Genomic DNA, 19,701 nt, shown 5'->3' on the forward strand with positions numbered 1-19,701 from the left:
AGGCAGGAGCAGCATGGAGGCACCCGGGAAGTAGAAGCGCTACAAAATCCCCAAACAGAGGCAACTTTTAACTGAAGAGGAGACGTCCGTGTAGCGCGCGCATCGATATCAATCAGGGTCGATAGGTGTTTTAATATCGATACTTCGCGACTTTGTTTTTACTGGGTCCAGAAAAAAGAAAAAAAGAAGAAAAAAAAGTGGTACCCTTGTATGGGGGGCTCGCGACTCATAGCGAATATGAACTCTCCGCACAGGTGCGTGGACAGGTTAATTAACGGCTGACGTCGCATCTTTCAATGGGCATGTTATTGATTTGAAATTGGTGATAGTTGGACAAAAAAAAGGGAGAAAAAAATGGAGCAGAAATATTATTTGTCGTCTGGAAGTGAGTCGCTGTCGTCCGGTTCTAACACATTGTCCGAGGGAGACGGAGAAGGAGAAGAAATGACACCCGAGCCGCCGCCGCCGCACGGCAAGCTCCCCGGAGATGATGCTCACATCTCGGACTGCGAAGGTGTCGACGAGGCGGAGAAAGACACGGAGACACCGGGGGACGTGGAGAGTGAAGACGAGGACGAAAAGGTAAACACCCGCCCTCTGTGACCCAGACTGCGACTCATGTGCTGGGGGAACTTAAATTGCATGTTTTTATTTGTGAAGTTCGTGTTAAATACAAACTCCCCCCCCACCCCTCATTTAACCGTGAGGAGTTTTAAAGAAAGTTAAAATGTGCCATTAATCTTCTTTTAAACTCCTCTAACACCTCCGCGCGCTAATACACTTTCATTTATTCAGCGTCCTGCTGTCAACAATATGTGTCACAACCGCCTCCAGGCTCAGCTCGGTGCGGCTCACGGCCCCGAGAATAATTCATGATGTGAGCTCCTTAAGACTTAAGATGAGTCCTGAGTCAGTCAGCCAATGTGTGCCTCATGTTTGACCATATATGAAGGTGTTATTGGGGACCTCTCTCCACCTGGATATATTGAATATTCTGCATTACAAAAGAAAGATTTTCCAAAGTTTCCTCTTTTTTCTCTGTGTGTGTGTGTGTGTGGCTGCAGTTCGTGGTGCTGTTTAATAGTACTGCATGTCAATGAGGGATATTTCTATTATTTTGTCCACCCCATTCACATCAGTGAGGGTGAACTAAATATTACTCACAGTCCGTGTAACACAATTAACAGAATTCATCAGCACCAGGACCAGCAGCATTTAAAAAAATAATATTTAATGAAATACCTTCACAGGAGTAGTTAAACAACCTTTAAAATAAATGAAATAAAAGAGATGTTAACCTCTGACTGGAATATCCAGGCCCATGAGAGGCACTAGTGGGGCAACTCATGCACTAATCTTATAGTTAGGCAGTTGTTGTGACGTTCATTCAGGAAACAGATGGGGAAAATGAGGAAGACATAAGAAAATCCACATTTCTCTCTCACTCTCTCTCTCTCTCAGCCTTTTATTTCAAACAACCCTTTCAGTGGATGCATCTGCAGACTTGTTTGACTGGCTCAGATGAGCACAAACCTGCAAGGGTGTGTTTGAAATCTTAGAACAATTCCAAAAATCATTTCGTGCATGACTCCAGACGGTGGGTGTGGCGGTTTGTCACCTATAAATTATGCGCACCGACATAATCCAGACGATTGCGCAACATTCTTTATTACTTTACACTTTTCACGATTGTTTTTTTTGTGGGGCGGGGGGTGGGATTTCAATGTTCCAAAAGCATTGCAGGGAGCTAATCTGCCCCCCCCCAAACATCGTAATAACTCTTTGTCGTAGAAGTTGGATTTGCACAGGCTGGACTCGGCTCACAAATCAATTTGCTTCTCCTCACTTTGACTGTTAAAACCAGGATTTGTCAGCGTATCAGACTCTCCAGCATGCACCCCCCCCCCTCTCCACCCCCACCACTCGGAGCGGTGTCACGTTTGCTGACACTGGCGCTTCACTAATTTTGGTTTGGCTGAGTAACCAACCGCTTGACAGTCCATCAGCTTAATTGAGATGAGATGTCACAGACGAAGGATCTCTGATACTCGAACCATGTCTTATTTATTTGGAGGGTTTGAGCAGCTCGTTTTGGACGAACCATTTGCCCTTTTCTCCTCCTGGTCCCCCTTCTTCATTTTAAATGTTAGTTTGAAGTCAATTGAAAACCGCTGACCTCCTTGTGCTTTAAATGTAATTTGACCCGTCACCCTGCACAAAATCATCACGTCACCGAGAGGCCGCCGAGTAGGTAAGCCGACCTGTCGGGGTGGAGCGGCCTTGAAGTGGTATTACTACAGGGATAATCAGGGAAACCCGACCTTTGCCCTGCCTCTCTCTGCTGGGAGTTCAAGAAGGAAAGTCTTCTGGGAACCCGCACGATGTCTCCGCTCCACACTTGGCCGGGGGCAGTGTTTCAAGGAGGGAGCTGCTTCCGACTGTGGCGTTTAATTTTTTTCTTTTTCACACTTCATTTGGTGCTTATCTTCACAAAATCACACTGTGTGTGTGTGTGTGTGTGTGTTGCATCTTTGTCCATCCAAGAGATCTGAATCCGCCCAGTGTGTGGGCTGTGACGGACATTATCTCCAGTCAAAGATGAGATTATCCCACGCATAATCCTTTCATACATGCACAAAATGAGATGATGGCAATAGATTGAAATAGGAAACATAGTGCATTGCATGTTAGACGTTGGTGTCAGTATAGCAGTTGTAACTGTTTCATGGGTTTATCATTTAATACATTTTATTCCAGCAAATTGACTAAACATATGTGGGTTCCAGCTTCTTAATTGTGATTTATTATTCTTTTTGTTGTTGTTGCTTATATATATATATATATATATTTATATATGTCTTTCTGTGCACATTGAGACCAGCAATCATACAGGAGTCAGAGATTTCTTTTATTTGTTCACGTTTGATTGACGATTAAAGCGAATTTCCCACTCTAATTATTTGCTCAATTAATCGAATAAGTGTTGGATCCACAAGATGTAAAAACATATTTTTTTAAAAGTCGAGGTGACATCTTGTTTTGTTCGACCAACCACCCAGAGCCTAAAGATAGTCATTCATTTCATAATCATGGGAAATAAGAGGAAGGAAACCAGCCAATATTTACATTTGGTGTGAAACATGCCCGTAACAACACATGTCCTGAAATGGGATTCATGGTATCTGATACACGTGTTTGAACATGACCTGAGGCTTTATTTTGCACTTTATTTGCACGACGGACCATATTTCAAAATCATACTCGAGTTCAGATCAAACTTGAGCCCAACACGGTGATTCTAGCTGGCTGCTTGCCCAGGTACACAATCTGTCCGTGTGTGAATCATTGTATTCCTTGTCTATATGTGTCCTGCTGCTTTTATACCCTGCCCCCATTATGATCATAAATCCTCGGTTCCCGTACTTTCTCATCTCCACCTCCTCAAGTTGCATTATGGGAACTGCCAGTTGAGTTTATGCTTCATCACCATTTCCTATTTTGGTTTCGTAGATTTATATTTGCTGCTGCAACAACAAAGCCACGATTCCCACAGAGTTAAGCCTTAAATTTTACACCTTTTCTTGCCCAAAAAACAACATAAAACAGTAACACCCCCCCCCCCCCCCACATACACACACACACACACACACCACCTCCACGCCATGTATAATGAGCAATGCAAACGGGAAGTGGGCAGGTCATTCTGGCACAGATCGGAGAAAGTTTGGCAACAACAGGTATTATTCCGGGTCTTCCCGCATGGCGTGTTTACTCGTTCTGGCCGCAGATGTTTGTGCACCGCAGAAGTTTCCTGGCAGTCGGACGGATTATCTCCAGCGCAGACGGAGCGAGCACCGACGTAAACCCGACGGCTTCCTCCGCGGTGGCTTGAGGTGGAAAGTGCATTGCGTCACGCGCGGCCCACATGCCACCCAAGAACACCGCCAAAGTTCTTAAGCGCAGTGCTCTTCAAGCGGATATCGGCTCTCTATCTCCATGGCAACGGTGTATCGAATGAGAAACGTGAGAAGTGGCGCCTGAATCCGCAGCTCGTCGGCTCCACGCAGCTTTGCAGTGGTTTTCATCTCTTGTTGTTTTGGTTTACTCTCACCTCTCAGGCAGCTGTGTTTGGTTAGATATTCCTTTTTTCTATTCTTTATTTACGTGACAATTAATTTATTCCACTGGCTTTACGAGAGGCCGAATCTGATTGTTGGGAAGCTTCATTTATAACGTTGACCTTTGGATTATTATCATCAATAATTTAATAACCATCGCCTGCATTGGTTCCACCTCATCCTTTCTCTATCCACACACACACACACACACACACACACACACACACACACTGCAATTGAAAATAAATTAAACCTTTCTCTCCCACACACCTTTTATAAACAGTGAGGTTCAGCAGCGATCTGACGGTTACAATTATATAAAGTAACACAATCATATCTTTCCTATTTAGTTTCTGAGGTGATGACCTCATTAAATACGAGGACAGACATGTGATGAGTCGTTCAAAACCCTCAATAGAAGCTTCAAATGAAAATAAATAAATATAAAAAACATTTGGTACAACTGTAGACTTTACACTTTATCAGCTGCTGTCAACAGATGGATCCAACCTCATGTTAACCCGTTTGGATTTTAAATGATGTGGGCTCTTATCCATTAGGGTGGGGGTCTATTAAGTTGTGTGGGATGCAGAGTATTTAGGGCAGGACTCATATCGGGGGCTACATTTCAGGATATCTCCGCCTCTGCTACTTTATTATTTTGCCCATTTCTTTTCAAACTCTGATTCTCACACGTGCCCCAAATACAAAGAGGTGCAATTATACTCTAATGGTTTGAGCAGCCCTTTAAGATCTGACCTGTTTTATGCCATCTCAAAGTACCTCGCTGAACGGTTTTAGAGTCAGACAGCCCACTGATCTTGACTGTTTGCTACTCTTATGCAACAGTTTGACCCATTGTACTTTACACACATGCTGTATGGGGCTGTGCCGGACTCAGAGAGCACTTAATTCATCTTCTTGATAAATTGATAGAGCAATTTTCCTGCAATTCAATCCTTGTTCTTCGATACCACCAGTACTGCACATGTGTAATATACAGGATCATTATTTACAGCAATAATTTGCAGCAAACAAGTATTTTCTGTGTCAAGATACAGTGGAGTAATGTCTACCTGAGCAGAGCACCAAGTGGCTTTCCCTCCTGTTTGTTCTGTAAGCCGAGCTTCTTGTGCATGCCGGTGTTCCCCAGGGGCCAGGCAAACTTTCCCCCAGCACCACCTTGCTCAGCACAAGATTCTTTGCTGCATCAGTAATGGAAAGAAACTAAGTCGATTTAATCGGGCGCTCAACTCGAAAACAATGCTGATGCTACTTTTGAGGGAAACTGGCGGCGGCTGATGATCTCCTGCTTCATGGCGATCGACATGAAATTCTAATCGGCAAACTCTCAAAAAATAGTCCTGCAGCCGTCTTGATCCCCCCCACCCAGGGTTGCCAAGTCTGTGTGACAAAACAAGCCCAATGGCCAATAAAACCAGCCCAATATCAGAACTCAAAATATGCCCATAACTCCTTCGGGGGGGGTGCTAGTGAGAGTGTGCTCAACTGTGTGCGCGGATATGTCGGCGTGTACGTGCTGATCTGGAGTCAGTTTGGTAGGATTTGGGTATAAATAAATTATTTCATTTTAAATATGGATTTTTATTTCATGATATTCATGTAATTTGCATGCAAAATAGGTCTACCCGCACCAGCGGACAAAATATTCAACCCGCGACAACACTTCAAAAGTAGCCCAATTCCGCGGGAAAACCGTGGACCTGGCAACACTGCCCCCACACACCCACACACACACACACACACAGCTTTATTAAGAGCCAGTGAGAGGCAATATAAATGCTCCCCATCTTGTATTCAGCCCCTTTTTAAAGTGATACCAAGAGAGAACCTCACTCTGTTGCTCTGGCGCTCAGAGCACCGTTTGCACCGTTCGCGTCTCCGACAAACAACAGGCTGCACGTCTCTGGCGGTTCGACTCGAAGTCAAGAAACGCACACTCATCAATTTGTTTCCACGAGTTGTGCTAATGCTGCTCAGAGTGCTTAGAGACCTGGGACTCCTTTGAGAGATCACGAGTCCTATGGGGACAAGAATAGACAAGTCAAACGTTCAAATGAGGCCAACTGCTGCTGACGAGCTGCCCTTGTTGCTGGGTTGGGCCGTGATGTATTAGTCTGAGAAAACAAAGGCTGAGCTGGCACACAGTGATGCCGATGCCCATTTTGATCTTGCATTGATGTGGGAGAACACCTGAAAGGACCTTGGTTATTCTACTAGGAAGTAGATTTCATTTTAACAACGATTCTGGTGGATATTCTTAATTGGATTCATCATTTTAAAGGACGAGGTCTACCCGTTAGCCGTCTCTATTTCCTTTCTGCGTCCTCGTTCTCTGAGGCCCTGTTGAAGTGGAGCGGTCGCGCATTGCACCAGCGCTCTCTGTGTATCAATATTTGCTTCCGTTTGACAATGTTGAACTCTTTCTCTCTGTGCAAGGGCTCAGCTCGGCTCCCGTTGCTGTGCCCCGAAAAGTAAGCAGCCATTTGTTTCGTCGCGTTATTCGAGAGACATCCAGTGTCGGTGCACGCTTTGTGGCAAAGAGGATTAACACAATCGGGTTAAGACTCTTTTCACCCTCTCTGCGGGCTCGCTCTTTCTGGGATCCGTCTCTGATTTTTCTCCTCTGCTGACCTTTTGTATGCGTCTGCGTGTCTGAGCATCAAAATGATCAAGGCTCTTAAGTTTGCTGATATCTAAACAAAATGTCTCTGGGTCGGAATTCACCTTCATGTCAGTGTACGTCATCGGAGGGAAGCAAGGTAAGAGACTCCAGCTCTGTGATTAGATTAGGACGAGTACATTTACAGGTCCTGTCATATATTCTGATTTTTACTTATTTTTTGTGTTGTGAATAGACACACTTGCATGCACAGCATAACAAAATTTATACAGGACTGTCTCAGAAAATTAGAATATTGTGATAAAGTTCTTTATTTTCTGTAATGCAATTAAAAAAACAAAAATGTCATGCATTTATTTTTCATTATTACAAATCAACTGAAATATTTTTTATTTTTTTATTTTTTTGATTATAGCTTATCAAAAAAAAAAACTCTAAAATCTAAAAAAATATTTCAAAATTTTAATATTTCCTCAGAAAAGAAAAAAGATTTTTGTTTTTTGTCAAGTTTGTTTGGGCTCAGGGAAACCCTTGCAGGTGTTTCGAGTAATTCAAGTGATTTTAATACCCTATTACTTAATACTACTATAATATATTTCATGATAGAGATAGGATATTTGGATAGGCTGTTTGAGCCATAATCATAAGCAATAAAAAAGAATAAAATAAGAAATAAAATTAATAATGTTTTTAATCATGATATTGACATAGAATTTTTTTAATTGCATTTTCTGTCAATTAGCATTTCAGACTATATTTAAATTAGGTTGTACTGTAAAAAGATTACAAACTTAAAGTAGGGTTATGAATTTAAAGGATAGAATATAGAAAATGTTCCATGTTTATACGTTTTTAAATTGACATGTCTCTTTTTCCAAGAAACAAATCTCAAAAGACTGGCCGGTTACAGACACGAGGGGCTCCAACCTAATCAGTATCATATATATAATAATAATAATAATTAAAACTTATATAGCGCTTTTCTAAATACACAAAGGCGCTTATATATATAATAATTCTTTAAATGATTCATAACGCATTATGTTGTAGTTGTGTTTGTCAACAATTATCACTGCTCAAGAAATATAGTACAGATGGAATAATATGAAATATGTCTATTTATAGAAGTTCTAATTGTTGACATGCGGTACAGATATGAAAAGATGATGTTTGCCTGCTTAAGCGTATATTATAGTGTATACAAGTGTTCAACCTCATATAGTGCGTAGGAGGAACGCTGCAAGGTGAGCTGTAGTTAAAATACCACGTGGGGTAAATAACGAGTAAGAAGGTCATGTTGCAAATCGGACTTCTACACTTCTCAGACCTCCATTCTCACACTTTTCATATCAGTGACGAGATTATGAAGTCAAACAAACAGCCGGATCGTTCACGCTTTCCCGACAACATTTCTGTTCCCCGTGCTGCGGGATTAAAAAACGATTCTTGGCCGAATCGGGAGAAGTGTCTCTTGAAGTTTCTCTTTTTACACTCGTCGGGCATAAATGAGATTCCTGTAAAATCAGCAGCATGTCTTGTGTTTCACGGTTGAATCCGAGACACACAAATACAGCCCTGCTTGTTCCCATGATGCACCAGATTTCATGGAATGCATACAATAAGCCTCCAAGGCCTCTTTTTTTTCTTCTGCCAATATGCAGACAACAACATTCTTTACATGCGGAACATAAATCATCAGTCATATGAAATTTGAAGATGGAAAGCACCGCTGTATTTCTCCCACTTTTAGATCATGTCAACACAGGAAACTCAAATCCCCTGTGAGAGCGAACAAAGTGAAAAACTCTGAAATCCAAAGGTTTTCTTTAGCTAATGAAGGAGCGGCGTCCATGTAAGGAGACAAATAAAGGGACCGTCGGATGACAGCAAAGCGGGAGACCCCCACACAGCTATTTGGACTTAAAACCGTGAGACCGTTTTCAGTGAGCCGCTTTTTCACACGAGTAAATACTTGAGGTCCTCGGTGCAGAAGGCGAAGGCCGGGTGGAATTCGGGGAGAGTTGAAGGAGACAGATGTTGGGTGACGAGGTCGGCCAGAACGCGGCTCGCTCCACTGCAGTTGACCCTGAGAAACATGTTCCCTATCTCAAGGGTTCAGAGCGCGGTTCACGAAGATGGAAGCATGGCATGAAAGGACCATCACTTATTATTATTATTATTATTATTATTACCTTCGCATTGAAAATGCGGAAGGTAATGTTTTGATCGCCGTGTATTTATTTATTTATTTGTATGCGTGTTACTCGCATAACTCAAAAAGTATTAAACCGAATCGCATGAAATTTGGTGGGATGATTGGTTATTATCCGGGGACCATTTGATTAGATTTTGGGATCGATCGGGTCAAAGGTCATGGTCAAGGTCATGAAAAGGTCAACATCTTTTTACCATAGCGCAGTCAATTTCTATCCAATTGGCATGCAACTAATGCCAACATGTTCATAATTCAATGCCCAATCTTGTGATATGCGAAGGTATGCGCTCTACCGAGTGCCCATTCTAGTTATTATTATTATTATTCTCTTTATTCAAAAGGGACCATGTACAGTTCAACTATAAATGTCACCATCTGATGCTCTGCTCTAGATTACAGCTTCAGCTACTCTAGCATCTGTAGTCCCTGTGTTTGTTTTGGAGGCAACAAAGAGAACTTGTTTTGTTTGTCATCTCACACTTGTGGTCTTTTGCCTTTTTCTTTGTTAATGCTGTTTTTATTCTGTGCTGTTTATTCTGTGGACAACAGACTCTGGTGCAATTACTTTGAATTGTGTGCCGTCCCTGCAAAGAAAAGCAGCCCAGTTGGTTGATGAGATTTCACTCTGATAGATAAATACCAACCATGATGGAGGGAGATGATGATGCCATCACCTCTGTGCTGCTGCATGGAAATCTACTGATTTATGTTTTTAAAGCTGCATTTATTTGTTTCTGAAATGTATCTGAGAAAATATTTTTTTTAGTTATGGGAACCGATTACAGAGTGGGAGTTCTTGATCATCTTTAAATATTGAATCGGGTCAAAATGACCCAAAGGCAACACAAGGGTTAAGCCCCCACACCCTTTTTAAAAAATTCTATTTTTAGAAGTGCATGAAAAGCGAGAGATGACTTATTACATCTTCACGTTACTCTCAGTTGTTGATCAGACAACGTGACGGAGAAACAATGGCAGGACGACGAGCGAGGACTGGAAAGGGTGTCGAGGCTCCTGATGTATGGGCTCCGTCTTCCTGTGTGATTGTAAGTGTGCACTCTTTGTGTCTTAGCAACCGGAGGAAAGACACCAATAACAATTTGTTCCCGTCTATAAGAGGTTCCTTTCATCCATCTCAGGGAAATGATAAACAACACTTCCCCTCCTTCAAAGGGAATTAATACCCCGGAGTGTGACTGCGTTTGCTGATTCTCACTTTTGTCCGATTACTTTTTAGAGCTATATATATATATATTATTTTAATGAGGACATCAGGACTCCACTCTCGTCCCCCTTTTTTGTAACGCTGAACCATGCACGTATTGAAATGGGTGCTTATGTGCTGGCACTCGAGTTGTTGTCGTAGCCGGGCCTCGAGCCCTCGGAGCCACGTCCAGGCATGTGAAAACCACAGAGTCGTCCTCGTATCTCTTACTTGACCTTGAGGACGAGATCTGGCTTTTGCTGCTCTCTCATCCTCTAGTTTGCCTCTTTGGGGGATGTACGGCTCTCCCTGCTGCTCTGTCCTGTCGATTGTGAGTTTGTTTAGGTAGCTGTGTGTGTTTGTGTTGGCTGTAGGGACCGTGTCCCGCCGTTGTCTTTCTCTCATGCGAGTCGTCTCGGCTGCACGTCGGCAGCCGGAGTCGAACCTGCTCGGAGTGTTTGCTCTCGGCCTTCTCCGCAGGACGCTCCCGCGCACGCGTTTCATTGCATTTCTTTGTTTTGTTCATTTCTCCTGCACATTGTGTGACTCGATTCCCTTTCTCCTTTTGCTTCTGGCTCTTTCGTTTTCAGAGTTCCGACTCGTTATTTAACGACTGTTTTTAATGACTGTTTTTAATGCGTCTTGCAGCTAAAGAGACGAATAGTTCCCTCAGGAGTTTAAGACTAAAAACAGAGCTTAATGATAGTGAGTGAGTATCGGGTCAGAAACACAAATGCTAATGTTGCTCTGTAACTGGTTATTGCATCAGGATGCAGTCAAAGATACGGGGTTGTTTAGCAAATATTAACAACAAATAAACCCAAAACGCATCAATTATAGAATTTTTGTGTCGCACATTCAATATTCAGGTTACGGTTGCCTCAGCTTTCCATTGTTAAACGCAACCGACTTTGTGTGTGTTGCAGCCCACCGTCTTCATCCCTCTTGTGCTTTGACAACGTGTGTGTGTGTGTGTGTGTGTGTGTGTGTGTTTGTGTGTTGGTGTTATTGGCTTACTGCGGCGCTTTTTGTTGTTGATCAAGATGGCATTTGATGAACTGTCGCCCACTTTTAAAATCAATAAAGATGTTTTGGACCTCCTCTAATAACAGAGCAAACTGTTAGCTGTCTTATAAGTTGCTTAAATTCAGATATGCATGCAACAGTAAACGTGTCTTTACCGATTACCCAGACGATCGGTCATAATTCTCTGATAACGATCAGCAGACTAACAGAAATCGAGATGAGACTCTGGCAGCGCTCCAGGTTTTATTTTGTGTGCACCAACTGAGTCAGGAGGGTGAAGGCACAAGGTTGGAAAGATATCGAGGTATGTGCAGTTTGTTTGTTGTGCTTTGGGTTTAAATGTGTCAGGTTGTCACTAGTTATTATAAGTAAGCTGCAAGTATATAACTTTATGGTCCTGTGAATGGTAACGAGCATTTTCTGCATGTTTTCTTTCTTTTCTTTAAAAATCATTCATTTATTTATATTCCATGTTTGCAGAGTCAAGTGAAAGTCAGACCATAATATATTACACGCCTCTTAACCTTTGATCCAGAGCACAGATCCAATTTCTGAAGATCTTACTTCCTGTCATGATGTGAACGTCAACTATTGGTGATATTTATAATAATCTGTTCTGCTCGCAAAACGAACAAAACGTCTTATTATTTCCGCAATAGTAGAAACACAAAAGGCCTTAAGGAAAAAGGAAGAAAACAAAGGGCACACAGCCTCATGTCTCTTCCTTGAGGGGAAGAGGAGGTTTGAAAACAGAGGAAGCTGGAGGACATTAAGAAATACTGCAACTTCTATCAAATGCATCCAACTTCCTTTGTGATGTAGAAATCTGACACGCGGTGACCCCGCGGTCACTTGGCAACGCTCCATGGGGTCACGACCCATGCACCATGCATCCCTGTATTCAGGCGTGAAGGTCGTAGCGGCCCGAGGGAGACGCTTGTGCTGGATGATGCAGGAGTTTACCTCTCATTGTTTTAGTGGCGTCGCCTTTAGGCCGCTTCCGGAGGAGTTGCTCGGTTATGATCTGTGGGCTTTTTAAATGACATAACCGTCTGTCCGCTCCTTATTGCATTGGGATCAATCCGGATGGATTCTCCTTCATGCACCTGGGGAGAAGAGTTGTGCGAGCTGCTCGTGAACTAACATTTGGGTTAGTTTGCCGTGTGAGTGGTTATCAAATGGAGAACTACTTATCCATAGATACACACAGGTTTCACCACATAAATTGGGTCCTTTTATGTGAATAAGTGGTGATTTATGGGTGACCCGTCTGAGATATGGGTGACCCGTCTGGCCAGGTGATCAAAATAGTCTCACAATTTCAAACCAGGAACACAATTTACCTCCAGCTGTAAAATCGTACATTATTAGTGTTATTAGCTAGAGCCGAAATGATTGGTCAATTCATCGATTAGTTGATCGACGGAAGGATTTTGCATAACTAATAGATTTTTCTTTATTCAGCTTCTCAGAATGTAAATATTTGTATTGTTTGGGTCTTCTATGATATTAAACCACATTTTGATGGATATTTTTTTAATAAATAATGACAATAGCCATTAGTTGCAGACCTATTTGCCACTCAGCTGTAATTCAATTATTCCCACTAATTACCTTCACATTGAAAATGCGGAAGGTAATGTTTTGATCGCCGTGTATTTATTTATTTATTTGTATGCGTGTTACTCGCATAACTCAAAAAGTATTAAACCGAATCGCATGCAATTTGGTGGGATGATTGGTTATTATCCGGGGACCATTTGATTAGATTTTGGGATCGATCGGGTCAAGGTCATGAAAAGGTCAACATCTTCTTTTTACCATAGCGCGGTCAATTTGTATCCAATTGTTATGCAACTAATGCCAACATGTTCATAATTCAATGCCCAATCTTGTGATATGCGAAGGTATGCGCTCTACCGAGTGACCGTTCTAGTTCTCCTAGTTATTACATGGTGGGTGTGTGAGCCTGCTTTTACTAACCACACGGTTCAAGGAAGGCTGAATTGTGGTTAGTCAGACCATGCAATCATTTGAATAGGTGTGTGTGTGTGTCACTGCTTATAGATGCACAGATGTGTCACACATACGTTGCAGACGATAAACAATGAGCAGCACTGTTGCAGAGCTCAGACATGTAAACACGATGTAGACTCTCGTCATGACCCCGTCTGTTTGTGTTTTAAGGTGGAGCTGCAACATCATTTGCAGGTGACTGAAAAGCAACTTTAGTGTGTCGCATTCTGCCTTTTCTTGATTTCCTGAAAAAACCTTTAGCTTTTACTTTCACTTCAGTCGGTGCGGGGTCACACTTGCTCTGCGTTCGTCGTGAAGAGGTCGAGCCACCCCACAAAGACTCGGCCTCGGTTGTCCTTAGTTGTCCCGGGTTCATGGATCCTCCCACCGAGATGCGGAGCGGGTTTCCTTCCACCGAACGCCCCGAGTGTATCTTTGTGTTCTCAGGGAGGGCCTCTTCCTCACCACCGGGCATTGTTAGGGGCTCTGAGCTTCTTGTATAGTCGTTATCTTCTGAGAATACAATATGCTGCAACCGCGTTCCATGTATTTATAACCGTCCGTATTCCTAGATGTCCTGCTCCTCTCTCTTTCTAAATATTGGCCGATTGCTTAGCCGTAGGGTGGCCAAACCTTTCTGATTGTGCGCCACATACAGATGCATTTAACACAATCAACGCTCAGTTTTTAACGAGATGCACTGCAAGATAATCTGTCACCTTCTGGAGTGTCATAGACGGTTCATTATCAATGAAAATAACTAAACAGTTTGACCTTACAGTTGTTAATTGGTGTGCCGATACACATATTATATATTGCAGAGAGGTTAAGGCTGATAATTAACAGATACTCACAACATTTAGTCTATATCTACCTTTTTAAACTAGTGTGTGCAGTGTACACACAGTGTAATTTATTAGAAATATACACTACCGTTCAAAAGTTTGGGGTCACTTAGAAATGTCTTTACTTTTCAAAGAAAAGCACTGTTTTTTCAATAAAGATAACATTAATCAAAAATACACACTATACATTGTTAATGTAGTAAATGACTATTCTAGGTGGAAAGGTCTGGTTTCTAATGAAATATCTCCATAGGTGTATAGAGGCCCATTTCCATCAACTATCACTCCAGTGTTCTAATGGTACATTGTGTTTGATAATCGCCTTAGAAGACTAATGTCTGATTAGAAAACCCTTGTGCAATTATGTTAGCACAGCTGAAAACAGTTATGCTGGTGATATAAGCGATACAACTGGCCTTCCTTTGAGCTTGAAGTTTGAAGAATAAAATGAATACTTCAAATATTAATCATTATTTCTAACCTTGTCAATGTCTTGACTATATTTTCTATTCAATTTTCAATTCATTTGATAAATAAAAGTGAGTTTTCATGGAAGACACGAAATTGTCTGGATGACCCCAAACTTTTGAACGGTAGTGTACATTTCCTAGTTTAAACTAAGAAATAATAATGATCTACCGTGGGCTATTTTACAACAAACAGCAGGCCGCAGTCGGCCCTCGGACCGTAGTTTGGCCACCCCATGCTTATGAGTGGGGCAAAGGTAAGTGTCGGATGGATGGAGTGATTCATAAAGTACATTGTGTGCTAAACTCTGAGCTGAAGGGCATCGCCTCCCTAGAGATCATTTAAGAAGTGGAGTCGTCCTCTAAGAGGTTCCTGCGGTTCATAGTTTGGTCATAATGTGGTACGTCGAGCCCGAGCACGGCTACGTTGTGGTTTGTTTATACGGTTACGTAACCAATGGTGGAGAGTTTAAAAAAAACAAAGACTAAAGGGACGCTTTTCTGCCTTTTTCCATAAGAGTTAACCGCTAACCAGCTCTGGAACGAGAGCAGATCATCACACGATTGTATTCATGTATTCTTGCATGTAACTCAATGCATGAATTCAAATTGAGAATAAATCAACACCTTCAATGTCAGTTTGACAACTTTGACCATTTTTTTTGTTGCCTTTCTTGTGTGACACACGCTTCAGTCATGATTCCATCTTTAAGATTGTATTTTTAAGAACAATTTATATTTTCTGTTTCCACCCGTGATGTGAGATCAGTTTGGATTTCCAGAAAAGTGTGTTGTTTAATCAAATAATGTTACGAGGACATCGTGTCCGAGAAGACCAAACGCCTGTTTTACATTAATGTATGAAACATATTATGTTTAATTATTTACAAAGACCCTGATAAAGGCCTAACAAGCTGACATGTAGGCTTTCTGTGAATGAAACACAACCTCAAATGTATATTTATTGTGTAAAATACGTCTGTATATGCTCCTCACACGATTATGAGAACAACTTCTAGATGCATTACATCAATATATATTTTACCCATTGATTTGTTTTTCCTCCATCTTGTCCTCTAGTTGGACCACATCCTCTACCCTCCCTCCGCCTACCTCAGGAAGTCCAGTAACCCCGAGTTGACTTACGGATTAAGCCCCGCCCTCAAATTTAAGCGCCATCTCAGCGAGGATGGAAAACACGTTCGAAGACGGAGCCTGGGGGGCGGTCTCACAGGTAAAATATGTCATGTTCGTCTCCTCAATTTAGGTTCTCACCAGCATTTGGGTTGCTTCAGACACCTCTGCTTTTAAAATATTTTAATGTCTCTACTATAAGAGCTCGAGTCTGCAACACACTCCTGGTAAATTAAATATTATATTAAATGAGATCAATGGATGTGGTCTTTATTGGCCGAAGTTTAAATGCTTGACATTTGATAGATTTCTTTAATCTACTTGGGAGGAGAGTGTGTGTTATGCAATGTGTTCCTGCAATTGGTAATGGAGCTCCTGCACAGACTGATTATTGTTTACTGTCATTAATCTCACTGAAGTAACACTTTTTCTTGGCCAAAGCTGATTTTTTAAAAGTTAAGATTTTCTTTCCCGGAACAAAAACAGAGAATTAAGGTGCTCTTCAAAAAAAAAATGTTACAAGATACATTTGAACACATCCGAATAGCGTTATAAGTTACCTACTAAGTTTGAACGCATCATAATGCAAGTCGATGCATCCTCTGTTATCTCTGTGCAGTCGACACAGATTAGGATAACGTATAACCAAACATACGTCTTTTCTCAGATCACGCATGTCCTCAAACTCACACGTTGTTTCTACTATTCCTAATATCTTGAGGATTTAGCTCTAGTTATCGCACCAGAGTGAGAGAAGCTGTTTATGTTAATCTTTCTGACATTAATAGCCTTACATCAATATCATCTTTCACACTTGGATGCTCTTTAATCGGGAATTAATCCCCCTAATTGGGTTAAAAGCATAATGTTACCGACATCTCATCAACAGCTTTCAGTGTTTCTTACCCTACCAGAGAAAATAGTTCCCTAAGGACATGCACTTCAAATGTACGACATTTTCCAGTTACAGAAAGTAGTGATGAACACTTGCAGCTGTCACTCAAAACCGGCTCGGAGGAGTAAGCAACCATGACTCACTTGGCAGGACACGATTCAAAAGTGTCTCATCAGAGATGAGTTTGATGAAGGATTACGTCATCATCTGCAAACAGCCGAGACGAGGAAAAATGTCACTTATAACGCATCATTAAAGCATCATTTACAGATGATTTCTTTCCCAGTCGGCGTCTCTCTATGCACCAACAGAATGCATACTCTTCTGCCACCGTTGGAAACGTTTCGATTATTGAGAGACTTCTCAATCATCACCAATCGGTGCACTTTTATAGTCTGCTTAAGTGTTCACTGTGTAACCCACGCGATTGTCTGCACTGTGCACGGTGGCAACACCAGGGGTTGAACGTGTCCAATGGGGCGGGGGTTTAAGTTCTACAGCCACACTGAGTCTGTGGACTGAAGGCTGCTTTGTGCTGCTCACGCAGGGAAGCAAACTGCGCTCCTGTGATGAGGAATGTGTAAAGTCAGCAGAGAGACATCCCTCTGGAAGTGTAAAATTCAGGGTTTTTGTTGGTGGGTGGGCGGCAAATCCTGCTACGTGGACAGACTGCACATCCAATTTACATCCAGGAGTCTGACAAGTTGGACAAATTGGGAAAGGAAAGGGCATTTCTCCCAGGGTTGTTCCGATGCAGTCTTGGAAATGCCTCCGACGTTGCCTAAAATGCTGGATCGGGTACCAGGGAGTACGTTCTCTTATCATTTATCAATATCTTATTCACGTTTCACGAGGGACCCTGGCCGGTCCATACTGAACACATGCAGACGAGTGTGTTTACACACCTGTGCTTAACCCTCCTGTTACCTTTAGGGTCAATTTGACCCCATTTAATGTCGGTGTTCTTTGGTGTCAATTTGACCCCAGGCTGTTTTTCACTGTGTCAAACATATAAGAAATATCAACTTTTTTATATATTTAAAGGGCTATTTAGGTAGTCAACAAACAAACATAAAGTACCTCACACTTAAACTTGGAAAACAATATTAATTCTAATAATTTTCTGGAGGTTTTAATTGCTGGGGTCAAATTGACCCTGAGGGTAAAATATGTCAGTAAATATAAAGGTAACAGGAGGGTTAAACATTGAATGGGGTCAAATTGACCCTAAGGTAACAGGAGGGTTAAAGGAGATGTTTTCACAGCAGTCTAAAATAAATAATAGAGAACCAGTTGAACCTCTGTCATCGGGATGTGCCGATACGTACGTTCAATGAATTGGAATCGGGAAGAAAGAACCGGTATTTAAACATGTAAACAAGTGCTGAAATGAATATATAATACAACAGTCAACCTTATAGTCTTCTGCTTGTGGATAAAGTCGAGTGAGTCACATGAGAATAGATAAATGTCTCCCGTTGGACATTTACAGTCCGGCTCATGTAACTGCCGCCTTGTAAATGTTGAAGTCTTTGACCTCGCTGAATAACACGCTGACCTTTCCACAGTCAATGAAACATCGTGTTTCAGGTGCAGCTTTGAATGCATTAACCTTTCCCTAACCGGCCTCCGTTATTAAAAAAAAGATGGATAAACGAGCGTCAAATGGAATCAAATCAACTTGATAGTGCTGTTGGAGTGAGATCGGGTTTTCTTTCTGCGCTTAATCTCATCGTAACAATGTTGTTTCAGCGTAGCTAGTTTGTTTCTAGTAGCAAGAACAGCAGTTGAGGGCAAACACTGTCATGGTTCTTTAATGTGAATGAATAACCCAATCATTTATTATATAAAGACTTAAATGTCTTTATATAATAAAATCCTTTTGACTTCCCGTCTCATAGGGTCCGATGACCCTATGAGACGGCATAGATCCTATCTGCCTGATGGATCATCGAGGTCTGGGTCGTGGAATTCCTGCTACCGACTACGCCACTGTCCTGTTGAGACTCCGCCCACTGTTGAGACTCCGCCCACTCCTCCTCTCTACCGCCATCTGCCTGATGGATCGTGGAGGTCTCCATCGTGGAATATGCCTACTATGAACTATTCATACACTCTGTCATATTCATTGAATGTGTTTTAACTCTAAATCTGTCCTCCTGGTCACATGACATCTATTGTTCTGTCCATCCTGGAGAGGGATCCTCCTCTGTTGCTCTCCTGAAGGGTTCTTCCCTTTTTTTCCCCCCTGAAGGGTTATTTGGGAGTTGTTCCTGATCCGATGTGAGGTCAAAGGTCAGGGTTGTCCATGTGTACAGATTGTAAAGCACTCCGAGACAAATTTGTAATTTGTGAAATTGGGCTATACAAATAAACTGAATTGAATTGAAATGTGAAAGTTAAACAGTTAGACAAATACATATTTCAGGCTAAGCGTCCTTATGAATCCACTCATGCATCAGACTCCACTCAACCCCAGACTTTACAAATGTTATTCCTATAGCAGCGTGCAGGAAACAAATCATAATTATGTTGGGATAAAGCAACTTCTGTCGGCTTACAATACAATAAATAGGAGGGTTGTTGTGTTTTTACCCCCCTGAGGAAGGAAGAGATGTCTCTCTCTCTGAGGGGACGATGGCGTGACAAAATAAAGTTTTCATGGTTTACATCTATGAGCCAGAAACTTGTGAATCTGGCGGGACGAGTGAGAATAGATCAGCTCTGCAGAATGAAACCCAGCAGAGCGGCGGCGGTGCGTGCGGAGACTTTTGATTTGTGCGTTTTTTATTTTCCCACATGTGCGCCTGAAGCGGGGGCATCAGCACAAGGTCAGAGCGCGTTGACCTTTACGGACACCTGCGTTGAATGTAAAGAAATAGGAAATCTCCTCCTCCTGATGCCTTCCTCTCTAAAAGTGTTGACTGGCGCCTTTACAGAGATTTCCTTCATGCCGGGATGTGATGGGCTTCAGTGAGGAAAGCTTTTGCCGGTAAGGAAGGAAGCACCAGAGCTTTCCCTCCTCATCCTGTTTAGTGATCACAGAGCAATAACCGCGGCACAGTGTGTGTGTGTGAGCGGTCCAGATCTGAGCCTCGTAGTGTGTTCTGCTTTTTGTTTTTGTTTCATGAGATTGA

The 19,701-nt window shown here is 42.1% G+C and overlaps 1 protein-coding gene across 3 annotated transcripts in view; it reads left to right on the forward strand.

Moving 5' to 3' along the window:
- The first annotated feature begins 36 nt into the window (after window positions 1–36).
- The window catches only part of mast4 (microtubule associated serine/threonine kinase family member 4), an 85,219-nt gene continuing 65,554 nt past the window's right edge, over window positions 37–19,701 (forward strand). For 2 of the 3 annotated variants that reach the window (XM_056431807.1, XM_056431808.1), the window contains exons 1-2: window positions 37–582; window positions 15,616–15,769. In XM_056431807.1, coding sequence (XP_056287782.1) covers window positions 355–582; window positions 15,616–15,769 — 382 coding nt within the window. In that variant the 5' untranslated portion in view covers window positions 37–354. Of the gene's footprint in view, window positions 583–6,687; window positions 6,902–15,615; window positions 15,770–19,701 lie in introns of those variants that run through there. The other variant, XM_056431809.1, reaches the window with a different exon arrangement.

Source organism: Pseudoliparis swirei, chromosome 15 (genome assembly GCF_029220125.1).
Source record: "Pseudoliparis swirei isolate HS2019 ecotype Mariana Trench chromosome 15, NWPU_hadal_v1, whole genome shotgun sequence".
Taxonomy (NCBI): domain Eukaryota; kingdom Metazoa; phylum Chordata; class Actinopteri; order Perciformes; family Liparidae; genus Pseudoliparis; species Pseudoliparis swirei.